Raw genomic sequence first — 14,463 nt, 5'->3', positions numbered from 1 at the left:
ATTTGAACTCAGGTCCTCCTGAATCCAAGGCTGGTGCTCTATCCACTGCACCACCTAGCTGCCCCCCCCCATCTTGTGTATTTTTAGTGCATTTAAAACCTTCTGAGAAGGGGTCCATAGGTATCACTAAACTGTCGAGGTGGTCCATGACACAAAAGCAGTTGAGAAGCTCTGCTCTATCCCAAAGGACTATTGATGAAACATACTATCCACCTTCAAAGAAAGAACTGATGTTGATGGAACATAGACCGAAGCATGCTATTTTTCACTTTCTTTTGTTTTTTTCTTTTATTCAAGTTTTCTTATACAAAATGACTAACGTGATAATGTTTTACATAACTATACATATATAACCCATATCTGATTGCTTACCGCCTCAGGGATAGGGGAGGGGAGGGAGGGAAGGAGAAATAAAAATTGGAACTCAAAATTATAAATAAAATTGTTTATTACTTTTAAAAAGAGAGAATCTCTGCTGTTGTGGGAGATACTAACTGAGACAAAGAACATATCAGAAGGTATGTTAGGCATACTATATGCATGTTAGGCAGTGGTGGATTTCAATTTAACCAGCACATTTATCTTTCTATCCATCCATTCATTCATCCACTTATTTATTTTTTGTGGGGCAGTGAGGGTTAAGTGACTTGTCCAGGGTCACATAGCTAGTGTCAAGTGTCTGAAGCTGGATTTGAACTCATTAACCAGCATTTCTTAAACACCTACTATATACTAGGCACTGTACTATGTAGTAGAGAAAGAAAATGAAACAGTTCCTGCTTCCAAGGAGTTTATATTCTACTAGTGAAATAATTTGTACACAGATAAATAAATGCAGAACAACTTCAAAGTAATTTCAGGAGAGTGTAGGTAGAGTATAGTTAAGCAAATAGCACTAGACTTCATATTTGAGGGCTTCGGGAGACTATTTCCTTATTTGAAATTAGCTGTTCTGGGGCAAATAGGTGGTGAAGTAGATAGAACAGTGGCCCTGGTGTCATGAGGACCTGAGTTCAAATTCGGCCTCAGACACTTACAAGTTGTATGACCGTGGGGAAATCAGTTAACTCTGTGTGTGTGTGTGTGTGTGTGTGTGTGTGTGTGTGTGTGTGAGAGAGAGAGAGAGAGAGAGAGAGAGAGAAGGAGGAAGAGGAAGGAAGGAAAGAAGGTAGGTAGGTATTAACTATGGTATGTCAAATCAAGATGCTTATACTTGAGTATCCCTCTTGAAAGCACTGGGTTTTCATCTTCTCAAGAGTCCAAAGAAGTTAGACTACTGATTTTTCCCTTCTCATGCCATAGAACCTTCTGGACATGATGATTGCAAAGGAAGAGAATCAGAAGATGAAGCTTCTAGAAAGCATAGCATTACATCGAGAACAACTAGATAGTCTATGCTTTGAATTAAACATGGAACATTTTCAAGTAAGTTCTGAACTTACTGGAATATTTTCCCAATCCTCTTCAGCCTCCTGGTCCTTAGACGCCCCCTTTAATGTTATAAGGTTTACTGTGTGCGTTTGGGAGGGATGTTTGAGTAGCACTGATGTGGTATTCCTTCTATACAGGAGGAAGCCGGCATCACTATGCTGCAGCTGGAGAAGGACTTACGTATCCAACTGGAAGTCAAATTAAAGCAGAAGGAAGATAGGATGGGTGAGCTGAAAAGGCTTCAAGAGCAAGACCAGGCCTTCTGTGAGCTCCTCCATACTTCCCCCTACAGCATAGACGAGAACTTGGTGCCCAGCCTGGAGGAGCTGGACCAGTTCAGATGCTACTTGGCAACCCTGGCTGAAACAAAGGTATGGGGAAGAGACACTTGGCACTTCAGGTCTCTGTTTTAACAGCAGGAGATCTTTCCCTGACATGGATCACAACCTCTCTGTTGATTTGTGGTGGTGATAGGTAACAGTAGTTGACTTCATCATCAAAACAACCCTGTAAGCTATTCTCATCATCCCCATTTTGCAAATGATGAATATGAGGCTCAAAGAGTTAAGCAGTTTGCTCATAGTCACACAGGAAGCATCAGAGGTGAACCTGTCCTAGTGTTCTTTCCACCATACCACACTGTCTTTCTTAAAGAGTTGCTGTGGTTGGGGCAGCTAAGTGGCTCAGTGGATAAAACACCGGCCCTGGAGTCAGGAGGACCTGAGTTCAAATCCAGCCTCAGACACTTGACACATACTAGCTGAGTGACCCTGGGCAAGTCACTTAGCTCTCACTGCCCTGAAAAAAAAGAAGGAAGTTGTGGTGGTTGAAAAGTTCATCACCTTGTGACCATCCTGCTTGTGATAAGCCCCACCTAGCTCAGGTAGCTTCTTCAGAGTAGATGTGTAAGTAGTTCATTTCCAGGTCCATTTCTGAGGCCTTTTCATTTTGTGGGGACCTGTCAGGACTTGCACCCTGCTGCTGTGGCTCTCAGGGACCCAGGGTTACCTCCATGTCAAGCTGAGGCATCAGAGAAGAAGATCAGTAGACACAGGCACCTTTTATAAAAGTCACTTTGCCTCTCTCTTAGGGGGTTATACATGATTTCTGTGATCTTCTAGGCATGCAGACAGGAGGAATTTGTCAGTGCAAAGAAACAGATCCTACTCCTTATGGAAGAGTTAGATTATACCCCAGATACAAGTGTTGGAAAAGATGTATTGTGTGGAGACAAAGATACCTTTGATCTGTCGCTGGAAAAACTTGCAGCTCTGCATGACCTGCTCCATCAGGTACGGAGACCCTGGCCCAAGGTTGTATTTGGAATTCTGATCTGTTGCTGAGGGAGTTAGCAGGACTTTGAGATTATCCTGTTCTGTGAGTTGGGATAGTCAGCCAAAAGCCTTAAGAGTGCCTTAGTAAACTTTTAATAATACATCCACTCTCTTTATCCCCTATCTGTAATGGGGAGAGGAAATGTTTGCAAGTACTGAGTGTTAAGAAATGAGTAGGAAAAATGGGAGCGAAGTACTGAAAATGTCTAGTTTCGAATTCAAGTTTACAAAAAATCAGATGTCTAAATGAACTAAAGACATTTAACTAATAAGATGTCAGTAAATAACTGCTATGTGATACTAAAATTAGGAGTGTATATATTACTTGCAGCTCCTAGAGAGAGACCGAGACTGAGAGAGAGAGACCGAGGGAGAGAGAGAGAGAGACTGAGAGAGACTCAGAGAGAAAATGAGTTTAGAAGTTCCTCTATTAGATTATAAGCTTCTTGAGGTTAGGGAATATCTTCTCTTTTTGTATCCCCAGTGCTTGGCACAGTGCCTAGCACATAATAGGGTACTTTATAAATGTTTATTAGATTAATTGATCACCTTTATCAATCTAGTATTTGGTAAGAATTTCTGGTCTGGGATGCTGAGGTTCTATACTGCGGCACTCCTGTGAAATGATGATTTCTGGATGTTCAGCAGTCCACATGCTGAAAGAATTGTAAATACAAACACTATCTCCTGATTTAATGCAAAGATTCATTTGCTCTCCATCTACCTATAGACTGATGTGTTTTAGGCATCTTCTTTGGGAAGATGAATGTCTACTGTGAAATGGCTCTTTTTTCTAACTTTTTTCTTTTCTTTCTTTTTTTTTTTTTTAACGGCAGTTAGAGGTGCTGAGAGCTGAGAATGAGATTGTGTGTGAACAACTACAATCTCAAGTCCAAAAGCTCTGGGACGTTTTGCAAGTTTCTTTCAAGGAGAGAGAAGCCCTGGCTACACTCATGACTGGGCCAGTAGTCAAGAGGAGAAAAGCAGTAAGGAAACACAGTAGGCATTGATACTACTGGCTGGGAAGACAGTGGCTTTTTGGCTCATGGGCCACTTCTTTGAACTTGCTTTCTCCCATGCCTGGTATGCCCTCTCACCTCACCTCCCTACTTTCCTTCAAAATTTGACTCAGGTGCTACCGTCTACCTGAAGTCTTTTCTGATTTCCCCCAGCTACTGGTATTCCCCCCTCACCACTTCCCATTACTTTCTGGTTATTTTACATATGATTATTTATGTACATGCCATTTCCCCATGTAGAATATAAGTTTTCTGAGGGCAGCAACAATTTCATTTTTGTCTCTGGTAGTATATAGCACAAAGCAGGTGCTTCATAAATGGTTGTATATCAATTGATTGACTGGGGCAGCAACTGGAATCTGTAATGATTTTTTTTTTTTTGGCGGGGCAGTGGGGGTTAAGTGACTTGCCCAGGGTCACACAGCTAGTAAGTGTCAAGTGTCTGAGGCCGGATTTGAACTCAGGTCCTCCTGAATTCAGGGCTGGTGCTTTATCCACTGCGCCACCTAGCCGCCCCAGATTGGTTTTTTTGTTGTTGTTGTTTTTGGGGTTTTTTTTGTTTGTTTGTTTTTAAAAAAAACACATTTCTTTTGAAAACTATTTTAGGGGCATCTAACACCAACCTTGGAGTCAGGAGCACCTGAGTTCAAATTCAGTCTCAGACATTTGACACTAGCTGTGTGGCCCTGGGCAAGTCACTTAACCCTGATTCTCCGCCCCCCCCCCAAAAGCTATTTTAAATAGACCTTGATTCCAGTTTGCAAGACTCCTTTTGGGTGAGGGAACCTTTTCTATAGTTTTACTCTTGGAAACTATCATGGAACAGAGCTTTGAGTAATTAGCACTTTGAAAAATGGCCTGATGTTCCATTCCTCTTTACCCTGCCCAGCTGGCCAGTCAAATGATACTCAGAAAACCTATCCTATAGGAAAGAGGATTCTTTCTTAGTGCCCTACACCAAGGCCCTACATCTGGCCCATTAAAAGGAGAAAAGAAATGCAGCAGAGCTCAGGTGAATGTTTGGATGTCCCAGAGAAGAACAACAAGCTCTTTTTCATGCTTCCTCCCCATTTTGGCAGCTTCAGTCCGAAGCAGATAGGTTGGAAGAGCTGAAGACTCAGAACCTGAAAAAAGTGATCGAAGCTGTCAGAGAAGAGCTGGCTCTGTATTGGAAAAAGTGCTTCTACAGCCAGGAACAGAGAGAAGCCTTTGCCCCCTATTATGATGGTTGGTGTGGGCAATGCTGATGGAGCCCTGTAGATAAACCTGTCAGCTCACTCTTCTGTGTTGTCCTGTTCTATTGTCTTACGTGTCTAACAAGAAGTATGTGCATTTATAGGAGGACATCAGACACAGCCTGCCCTTTCTAGTTCATGGGGTCGCAGACTTAGATTTGGAAGGGACTTTGACGATAAGCCAGTCTGGCCTTCTCATTGTACAGAGAAGGAAAAATGAGGTTCAGATTAAGTCATCAGGCTGCTCAGTATGAGGCAATAAAGTGACGTGGCAGACAAAAAAAAAAAAAGCCAAGGTTGACCTGAGAGAGCCTTAAAGGAAGTGATTTATTTTGGGGGTGGAGAGGAAGAAAAGAGGTACCTAGACCTGTGATCTCACTAATATGAGGAAACTTCTAGTGTGGAAACTTCCTCTATGTCAGCAGTTTGACACCTACTCATAATTTATAATCTTAGATGCTCAGAGTTCTGGCAGACTTAGTGACTTGTACAGGGTCCCATGGCCAGCATGTGTCAGAGGCAGGATTTGTAAGCAGGTCCTATAATTTTTAGTTGATGTTTCCTGAACCTGAAACACAAGCCTTCACATTTCTTACTTTTAAAATTCACTTTCTTGGTTTTCAGGCCAAATTTATGGCTTATTGCTCCATTCCCTTCTTCTAGTGGATGCAGAAAAGTCTTACTTCTTCAATTGTCCTTTTCTTTGTATTTGAAAGTCTTTCTCTTGATGGCTTGTCGAACTTGTTTCTGAATTGAATTAACCTTGGTCTCTTGAAGTTTGCAGTGCTTTTTTTTTTCTGGAGGTGATTTATGAATTCTTTCGATTAGAGTTTCATTTTCTATGTTTAGAAGTTCTGGGGGGCAGCTAGGTGGCACAGTGGATAAAGCATGGGCCCTGGATTCAGGAGGACCTGAGTTCAAATCCAGCCTCTGACACTTGACACTTCCTAGCTGTGTGACCCTGGGTAAGTCATTTAACCTTCATTGCCCTGCAAAAACCAAAACAAAACAAACAAAAAAAGCACAAAAAAACACCAAGAAGTTCTGGGTAGTTCTCTTCTACTTTTTCTTCATTATTATGTTAAAGTTTTTTTTTTCTTGTTGTATTCTTCTGGGTGACCTTTGATGCTTAGGTTGTCTCTGTGCATCTTAGTTTCAAAGATATTCAGCATGTTTTGCTTGCCTGGTGAGCTATTTTCTGTTTGTTGTTTTTTTTCCTTCTACATTGTCTTTCAGTTTTGTGTATTTTTATGACCAAGCTATTGTTCTTTCTTTTGATTCTTTGGTAGGGCTTGCCATTATAGATTCAAGTTTTTCTATTTTTCTCATTATTTTTGTTGTACAGGCCATAAATTCTGCTTCCATAATTCTCGTTTCTTTTAAGCCACTCAGAAAAGCATCTTATGGTTCCGTGTTCTCCTCAAATTCCACATGATCCCCTTGTCTCATTAAGTGTTGAATCAATTTCCTTCATTTTGTAGTATTTATTCATAGATGCTGGAACTTGTTTATTTGATCTAGAGGTCATATTTCTTTCTGTTAGTGTTTTTTCGGTTGGTTTATCTGTTGATGTAAAAGGTCTTTGAGCTCCCTTCTGGAAATCTTTAGTACTTTTTTTGGACCCCCCCCTTTATTTTTCTTATCACTCAGTTTTTAAAAAATAGTATTTTATTCTTCCCCCAATTACATGTCAAGATAATTTTTTAGCATTCATTTGATAAGATTTGAGTTCCAAATTTTTCTCCCTCCCTCCTGGCCCCTTCCTAAAATGGCAAGCAATTTGACATCATGTAACACATATTTCCATCTTAGTCCTAGCTGTGAAAGAAAAAACAGATCAAAAGGAAAAAAAAACACAAAAAAGAATAAAGTAAGTAAAAAAAAAGTATACTTTGATTTGCATTCAGAGTCCATCAATTCTTTATCTGGATGTGAATAGCATTTTCCTTTGTGAGTCCTTTGAACTTGTCTTGGATCATTGTCTTGCTGGGAAAGCTGAGTTATTCATAGTTGATCATCACACAATGTTGCTGATACTGTGGACAATGTTTTCATAGTTCTGCTCATTTCACTTTGCATCAGTTGTCCAGGTTTTTCTGAAATCTTCCTGTTCAACATTTTTTATTGCACAATAGTATTCCATCACATTCATATATCACAGCTTGTTCAGCCATTTCCCACTGATAGGCATCCCCTCAATTTCTAATATTTTGCCACCATGAAAAGGGCTACTATAAACTTATTTATTTATTTATTTAATTTTTTTTAGTGAGGCAATTGGGGTTAAGTGACTTGCCCAGGGTCACACAGCTAGTAAGTGTGTGTTAAGTGTCTGAGGCCGGATTTGAACTCAGGTACTCCTGATTCCAGGGCCGGTGCACTATCCACTGCGCCACCTAACTGCCCCTATGTTTAGCATTGATAAACACTTCACTGTACCTTTTAGCAAGATGTAGTTTCCTTCCTTTATCTCTTTTTAATTAGGTCTGTTTTTGCTTTTTCTGAGATCATTATTGCTATCCTTGCTTTTTTTTTTAACTTTAGTTAAAGAATAATAGATTCAGCTCCAGCTCCTTACTTTTATTCTGTGTGACTCTGCTTCCATTGTGTTTCTTATAAACAACATATTGTAGAATTCTGATTGTTGTTCCCCTCTGCTATCCACTTGCTTTTTATGGGAGAGTTTCTCCCATTTGCATTCACAGTTATGATTACTAACTGTATATTTCCCTCAATCCTATTTTTTTCTTCTGTTTATGCTTTCTATTCTTTCATCCTTTCATTCCTTGATAGTGTTTTGCTTCTGTCTGCCACCTCCCCCGGTTTGCCCTCTCTTCTGTCAGTTTTCCCCTGCTCCCCTTTACTTAATCTCTCTCCTCTTACTTTTCTGTTGGGTAAGATAGAGTTCTATATTCAACTGGTATATTATTCTGTCTTTGAGCCAATCAATACTCATGAGAGTAAGGTTCAAGCAATACCCATTGCCTACCCTCCCATCTTTTCCTCCATTGTAAATAGGTTTTTCATGCCTTTTCATGTGAAATAACTTACCCTATTCTACCTTTCCCTGTGTATTCCTCTTTCTCACTGCTTAATTATATTTTATGTCATTCCCTCAAATTCATCTTATACCCATACCCTCTGTGTATATTCCTTCTAGCTGTGCTATTAGTGGTACAGTTTTTAAGATTTAAAAGTATCATCTTCCGGTGTAAGGATGTAAGCAGTTCAGCTCCATTGAATCCCTTATTTTTTTTTTCCCTTTTTAGGCTTCTCTTCGGTCTTGATATTGAAGATCAAAATTTTTTGTTCAATTCTGGTCTTCTTATGAAAGCTTGAAATCCTTCTATTTCATTGAATGACCATTTTTTCCCCTTGAAGTATTATGGTTAATTTTGCCAGGTAGGTGATTCTTGTTTGTAGTCCTAGTGCCTTTGCCTTCTAAAATACCACGTTCTGTGACCACTGATCCTTTAATGTTACAGTTCTTAAGCACTGTGTAATCCTGATTTTTTCTTTCTGGTACTTGAAGTATATTTTCCTTTACCTGATAATTCTAAAATTTGGCTGTAATGTTCCTTGGAGTTTTTATTTTGGGATCTCTTTACTGAGGTGATCAGTGGGTTCTTTCAATGTCTATTTTTCCCTCCAGTTCTAGGATATGAGGAAGTTTTATTTAATAATTTCTTGAAAGATGCTGTCTGGGTTCTCCTTTCGATTATGGCTTTCAGAGAATCAAATGATTCTGACATTTTCTCTCCTGGATCTATTTTTCAAGTCAGTTGTGTTTCCAATGAGGTATTTTATTTTATATTTATATTTTCTTCATTCTTTTGAATTTGTTTAATTGATTCTTGATGTCACATAGAGTCATTAAGCTTCCACTTGCCCAATTCTAACTTTTAAGGAATTGTCTTCCTCAGTTACCTTTTGTATTTCCTTTTCCATTTGGCCAATTTGACTTTTTAAGCAGTTGTTTTATTTTTCTAAGCTGTTGACTCTTTTTCCATGATTCTCTTGCATCACTCTCATTTCTTTTCCCAGTATTCCTTCAGCCTCTCTTATATGATTTTAAGTTCCTTTTTGAGCTCTTCCATGAATTTTTGGGGGATGGCTTGAGATCACTTCCCTTTTTTCTTTGAGGTTTTGCTTGTAGATATTTTGACATTGTTGTCCTCTTCTGAATTTGTGCATTGGATCTTCCCTGTTACTGTAGTAACTCTCTATGGTCAGATTCTTTTTTGTTGTTGTTTTTTAGTTATCTTTTTTTTGGCCTTTTCCCTTTCTTTTAAATTTGAACTCTGCTTTTAGGGTAGTAGGGGCACTGTCTTAGGCTTCTTGTACCAGAGGCTGCAGGCCCTGGCTGTTTACCTCGTGCTGCACTGATGCTGCCCTAAGGTCCAAGGAGGGGGTCCCTCGTGTCTGGTGTTGAGTTGAGAGGGTGAGGTGGGGGGGGGACTGGTGCTGTTGGAGGCTGTAGAGATCTGGCAGCTTATCTGGTGCTGAGTCAGGGTCTTAGTATTGGTGTCTGGGGGTGTTACTGCATTTCCCTGAGGCTACACTGAAGCACATGGAGGTCTGGCCACTGGAGGCTTCCTGTTTGTCCAGGGCTATGCTGAAGCATAGTAGCATTTCTAGAAGCTGGAGTCTGCCTGTTTCCCTGGATATGCTGAGGCATGTGGAGGGGTCCTGGTGTTATTGTTTTGCATGCTCCACTGAACTGGGGCTCAGGATCTCCTGCTGGTTTGTTGAGGTGGGGCTTGCTGCAACATGTCCTGTCTTGGACTGTGTTCCCCTTTTTCCCCAAGTGAGATGGATCTTTCTTGCTGATCTTCTAAGTTCGGGCTAAGAGATTGTTTCATCCCATCTCTTTGCTGGTTCTGCTGTTACAGGATTTGTTTTGGGGTGCTATTTTATGGTTATTTGGGGGTACATATGTGAGAGTTGTGCAGTTTACTGCTTACTTTGCCATCTGGGCTCCTGGAAGTCTTCTCACTCACCTCTGACTCTTCCCTCCAATGTAGGTTGTTTTTTTTTTAGTGAGGCAATTGGGGTTAAGTGACTTGCCCAGGGTCACACAGCTAGTAAGTGTTAAGTGTCTGAGGCCGGATTTGAACCCAGGTACTCCTGACTCCAGGGCCAGTGCTCTATCCACTGTGCCACCTAGCTGCCCCTAGTTCTACCTAGCTGCCCCCAATGTAGTTTTCTTGGGGACTGGATTTCAAAGTGTCTCAGCCTCCTCCCACAAAGGGCATTTCCTTGTTCACCAGCCTAAGTTTCTGCCCTAAGTGACTTTTGGGTGGTTAGAACTAGCCCCAGCTGGATGCTGTGCTCTTTCCCTCAGGTTCATTGTAGAGTGCTGCACAGCTCCCCACAAATAGTGTCCTGTCCTGGTGACCTGTCCTACTTCCTTCTTTCCTCAGTTCTCTGGCCTGGCACCAGCAGTTCAGAACTTTGCACCACTAGTGCTTCTGGGTTGCAGGCTCTTGTTCCTGAAGGGCTGTGGGCAAGCTGGGTGTCAAAGCCCAAGGAAACTGCAACCTGGAACCAAGGCCTCTGCAGCACTGGAAAGAAGGAGGGGGGACCAGGGTACTAGGGTGGATTTTTATGTATGCCTATGTCATGCTCATGGGTCTGCTAGTGCAGCCTCACCTCAGGTAGCACGGGAGGTACAGGAGGGATGCTGAGTGAGCATAGGGTCAGTGAGTATCAGTTCCTGGGTTTGGGGAGATTTTTTTTACCTTCTTTTGGATTCTGGTTGCCAGACTGTGGAAATAGTAGAAATTGCTTATCTTTGGTATGTAATTTTTGTTTTGGAGTAGTGAGGTCATGGGAATCAGAAAATGTCTAGTCTGGGGGCGGCTAGGTGGCGCAGTGGATAAAGCACCAGCCCTGGATTCAGGAGGACCTGAGTTCAAATCCGGCCTCAGACACTTGATACTTACTAGCTGTGTGACCCTAGGCAAGTCACTTAACCCTCATTGCCCTTCAAAAAAAAGAAAGAAAGAAAGAAAAAGAAAATATCTAGTTTACCATCTTGTTGCTCATGTGGCCCAGAAGTCCCGTTAACTATAGTTCTTATGAATAACAATCTGGTGATAGGATAAATGGGAAGTGGTGTGAAAAGGGGGTAGGCCTACTAGGTTATAGTAATTAGTAAGTAATTAGTAAGAGTTTAAGAGGAGCTAGCCTAGAATGGTGGCAATAGAAATGGGAAGGAAGTGATGGCTCTAAGAGTCATTTCAGAGGAAGAATTAGTAGGATTTGACAAGTAACTGAGAGGGAGGAGGTAAAACTGTCTTTGAGATTTTGAGTCAGAAATAGGAAAAAAAAATACAAGTGAGTGAGGTTCATTTCCCAGAGGAAGGCTGTCGGTTCTGTATGTCCTAAATGGCAGGGCATTGAATTTGAGATGTCCTAGTAGGCAATTGTGAATATGGGATTAGAACCCGCACTGGTTTTCCTCCAAGTAGATTGCAAAGTTGCTTGAGGGAAGGGACTTTTTCATCCCCAGTGCCTAGCATGGTTTCTTGTATGTGGTTGGTATTTAATAAATGTTTGAGTGAAATTGAACGTTGATTTGAGAATCATCCAGATAGATTATAGTTGAAGATGACTGGATTGGCTTTCCGAGAGGAAATTATAGATAAGATACTATCTGTCTGTCTGTTTAGGGGATATGTCATGTATATTAATAACTATGAGAAAGGAAATAATAATTATAGTAGTACGTTTATATAATGATTTAAGATTTTCAAATCCCTTTGTGTGTGTGTATATATATATATATATTTTGGGGAGGGGGCGGGGCAATGAGGGTTAAGTGACTTGCCCAGGGTCACACAGCTAGTAAGTGTCAAGTGTCTGAGACTGGATTTGAACTCAGGTCCTCCTGGCTCCAGGGCTGGTGCTCCCTTTATGTATATTATCTCATATAACCTTGTTAGGCAGGTTCTATTATTATTCTCATTTTATAGGTGAGGAAACTTAGGCTAAGAGAGCTTAAGTGACTTGCTTAGTGATACATAGCTACTAAGTCTTCAGGGTAGGATTTGAATTTAGGTCTTTTTAATATGGGTTTACTTAAGGATTTTATTTCCTCTTCAGTTAACCTGGGCAGTTTGTATTTTTGTAAATATTCATCCATTTCATTTAGATTGTCAAATTTATTGGCATACAGTTGGGCAAAATAATTCCTAATTATTGCTTTAATTTCCACTTCATTGGTGGTAACATCACCTTTTTCATTTGAATTTAGGTCTTTTTGACTCCAAGTCCAGTACTCTGTCCACTATGATAGGGTAAAAGGAGAAATCTAAAATGATCTAGAAATATATAAGGAGAGAAGAGAACCACGCTATTAGCTGGGGAATTGGGCAGGGTGGTATGAAGGACATGGCATCTGAGCTAAACCTTGACAAAAGGGAAGCATTTCATATCTTTTGTGTGTGTGTGTGTGGGGGGGGCCATGGGGATTAAGTGATTTGCCTAGGGTCACACAGCTAGTAAGTGTAAAGTGTCTGAGACCGAATTTGAACTCTGGTACTCCTGAATCCAGGGCCAGTACTTTATCCACTGCGCCACCTAGCTGCCCCAAAGGGAAACATTTCAGTTGGTGGACATGAGGAAGAAATACATTTCTGTGATGGGAGACAGTCTAAACAAATGTACAAAGGCAGGAGAGTTCTGGATAAAACTGGGGAACATCTGGCAATTGGTTTATCTGGACTGTAAAATTCACAAAGGGAAATAATATGAAATGAGGCTACAAAAGTAAGTTGGGGGCAGCTAAATGGCACAGTGGATAGAGCACTGGCCCTGGAGTCAGGAGTACCTGAGTTCAAATCTGAGCTCAGACAGTTAACACTTACTAGCTGTGTGACCCTGGGCAAGTCACTTAACCCCAATTGCCTCATCAAAAAAAAAAAAAAAGTAAGTTGGGGGGGGGCAGCTAGGTGGCGCAGTGGATGAAGAACTAGCCCTGAATTCCAGAGGACCTAAGTTCAAATCTGGCCTCAGACCCTTGACACTTACTAGCTGTGTGACCCTGGGCAAGTCACTTAACCCCAATTGCCTCAACCAAAAAAATAATAATTTGGGGCCGAAATGGTGAGTCCCTTAAATTCTACGCTAAAAGAATTTGTGTTTTATTTTCTAGACAATAGCGAACCATTGGAGGCTTGGAGGCTTTGTACTGCTATAATCGGACCTGTGCATTAAGATTATTTTGGCAGCTGTCTGAAGGATAGATTGGGGAAAAGGGAGAGATGTCATGGAGCCTGTGTGTAGAATCTGGTGCTCAGTAAAATTTTATGCAGTTGACTGGAAAAGCAGTAAGGGATGACATCCTCATTTATGGCCATAGTTATAATAATACAACATGACTTTAAAGTTATTAGTGGCAATCTACTCACTGGACTAAAGATGGTGATGTTACTCCATGAAAATCTGTGTGCCTGTTGTATGTCACTGCCTTTTTCTCATATCTTTCTGTGTCTGTGCTTTTCTGTCTTTCTGTCCTTTAAGAAGCCACATGGTGAGAAAATTAATGAACAATTAAGGTGAATTTAAGCATTGTCTAAAAATGCTTCATTTAAAAAAATGATCAAAAATCTAAATTTTATATTATAGAAATTAAGTAGCAAATGTATAAAGACCTTAAGAAGTTACTAGAGGTGAATGTCTACGAAAAATAAGAATGTGTTCTTTCTCATCAGACTGGCATTAAAGGCTGAATAGAAAAGTGAGGGGATGCAGGGGAAGTGGGGTCATGACTATTTAGGGGGATTGAAATGTTAACAGGCAAATTTGGGTTTTTTCCCCTCTCTTCTGTTGGACCCTGACTGTTATGCAGAAGACTACTCGGAGACTTTGCTCCAGCTCCATGATGCTGAGGTGGTACAGTTGAAACATTACTACGAAGTGCACAGAGAGCTCTTTAAAGGCATCCAGAAGTGGGAAGAAAACTGGAAGCTCTTCTTGGAGTTTGAGGTACTTCCCTGTTATTTGCAGAACAAGAGTAAGACAAGGGGAAAGGCAGGCAAAGAAATGGGGATAAAGAATGGACGTGGGCTTTCATTGGGATTCCTAGATAAAGAAACTTGCTCTAACAAAGCAGTTCAGGGGCAGCTAGGTGGGGCAGTGGATAAAGCACCAGCCCTGGATTCAGGAGGACCTGAGTTCAAATTCAGCCTTAAACACTTGACACTTAACTAGCTGTGTGATCCTAGGCAAGTTACTTAACCCTCATTGCCCTGCAAAAAAACCCAAACCAAAACAAAACAAAGAAGTTCAACCCCTTCTCTTCAACTTATAGTCTCAGAGAGTTAGACAATGAGAGGTTAAGTTAATGGTCTAGGATCACACAGCTAGTATGTGACAGTCAGAATTTGAACTCCAGATCTTCCTGCCTTGGTGGCCAGCTCTCTGTTCACTATTCTAGCT

The 14,463-nt window shown here is 40.9% G+C and overlaps 1 protein-coding gene across 3 annotated transcripts in view; it reads left to right on the top strand.

The window, feature by feature from the left end:
• Positions 1-14,463, top strand: part of LOC122742492 (protein regulator of cytokinesis 1-like) — a 52,830-nt gene that overhangs the window by 14,564 nt on the left and 23,803 nt on the right. For all 3 annotated transcript variants that reach the window (XM_043986772.1, XM_043986771.1, XM_043986773.1), the window contains 6 exons: positions 1,303-1,425; positions 1,569-1,802; positions 2,553-2,723; positions 3,602-3,751; positions 4,864-5,011; positions 13,874-14,010. In XM_043986772.1, the coding sequence (XP_043842707.1) occupies positions 1,303-1,425; positions 1,569-1,802; positions 2,553-2,723; positions 3,602-3,751; positions 4,864-5,011; positions 13,874-14,010 (963 nt within the window). The remainder of the gene's footprint in view (positions 1-1,302; positions 1,426-1,568; positions 1,803-2,552; positions 2,724-3,601; positions 3,752-4,863; positions 5,012-13,873; positions 14,011-14,463) is intronic.

The sequence above is a fragment of the Dromiciops gliroides genome, chromosome 2 (genome assembly GCF_019393635.1).
Source record: "Dromiciops gliroides isolate mDroGli1 chromosome 2, mDroGli1.pri, whole genome shotgun sequence".
NCBI classification, from domain to species: domain Eukaryota; kingdom Metazoa; phylum Chordata; class Mammalia; order Microbiotheria; family Microbiotheriidae; genus Dromiciops; species Dromiciops gliroides.
This window is presented reverse-complemented; position numbering and strand designations above follow the sequence as displayed.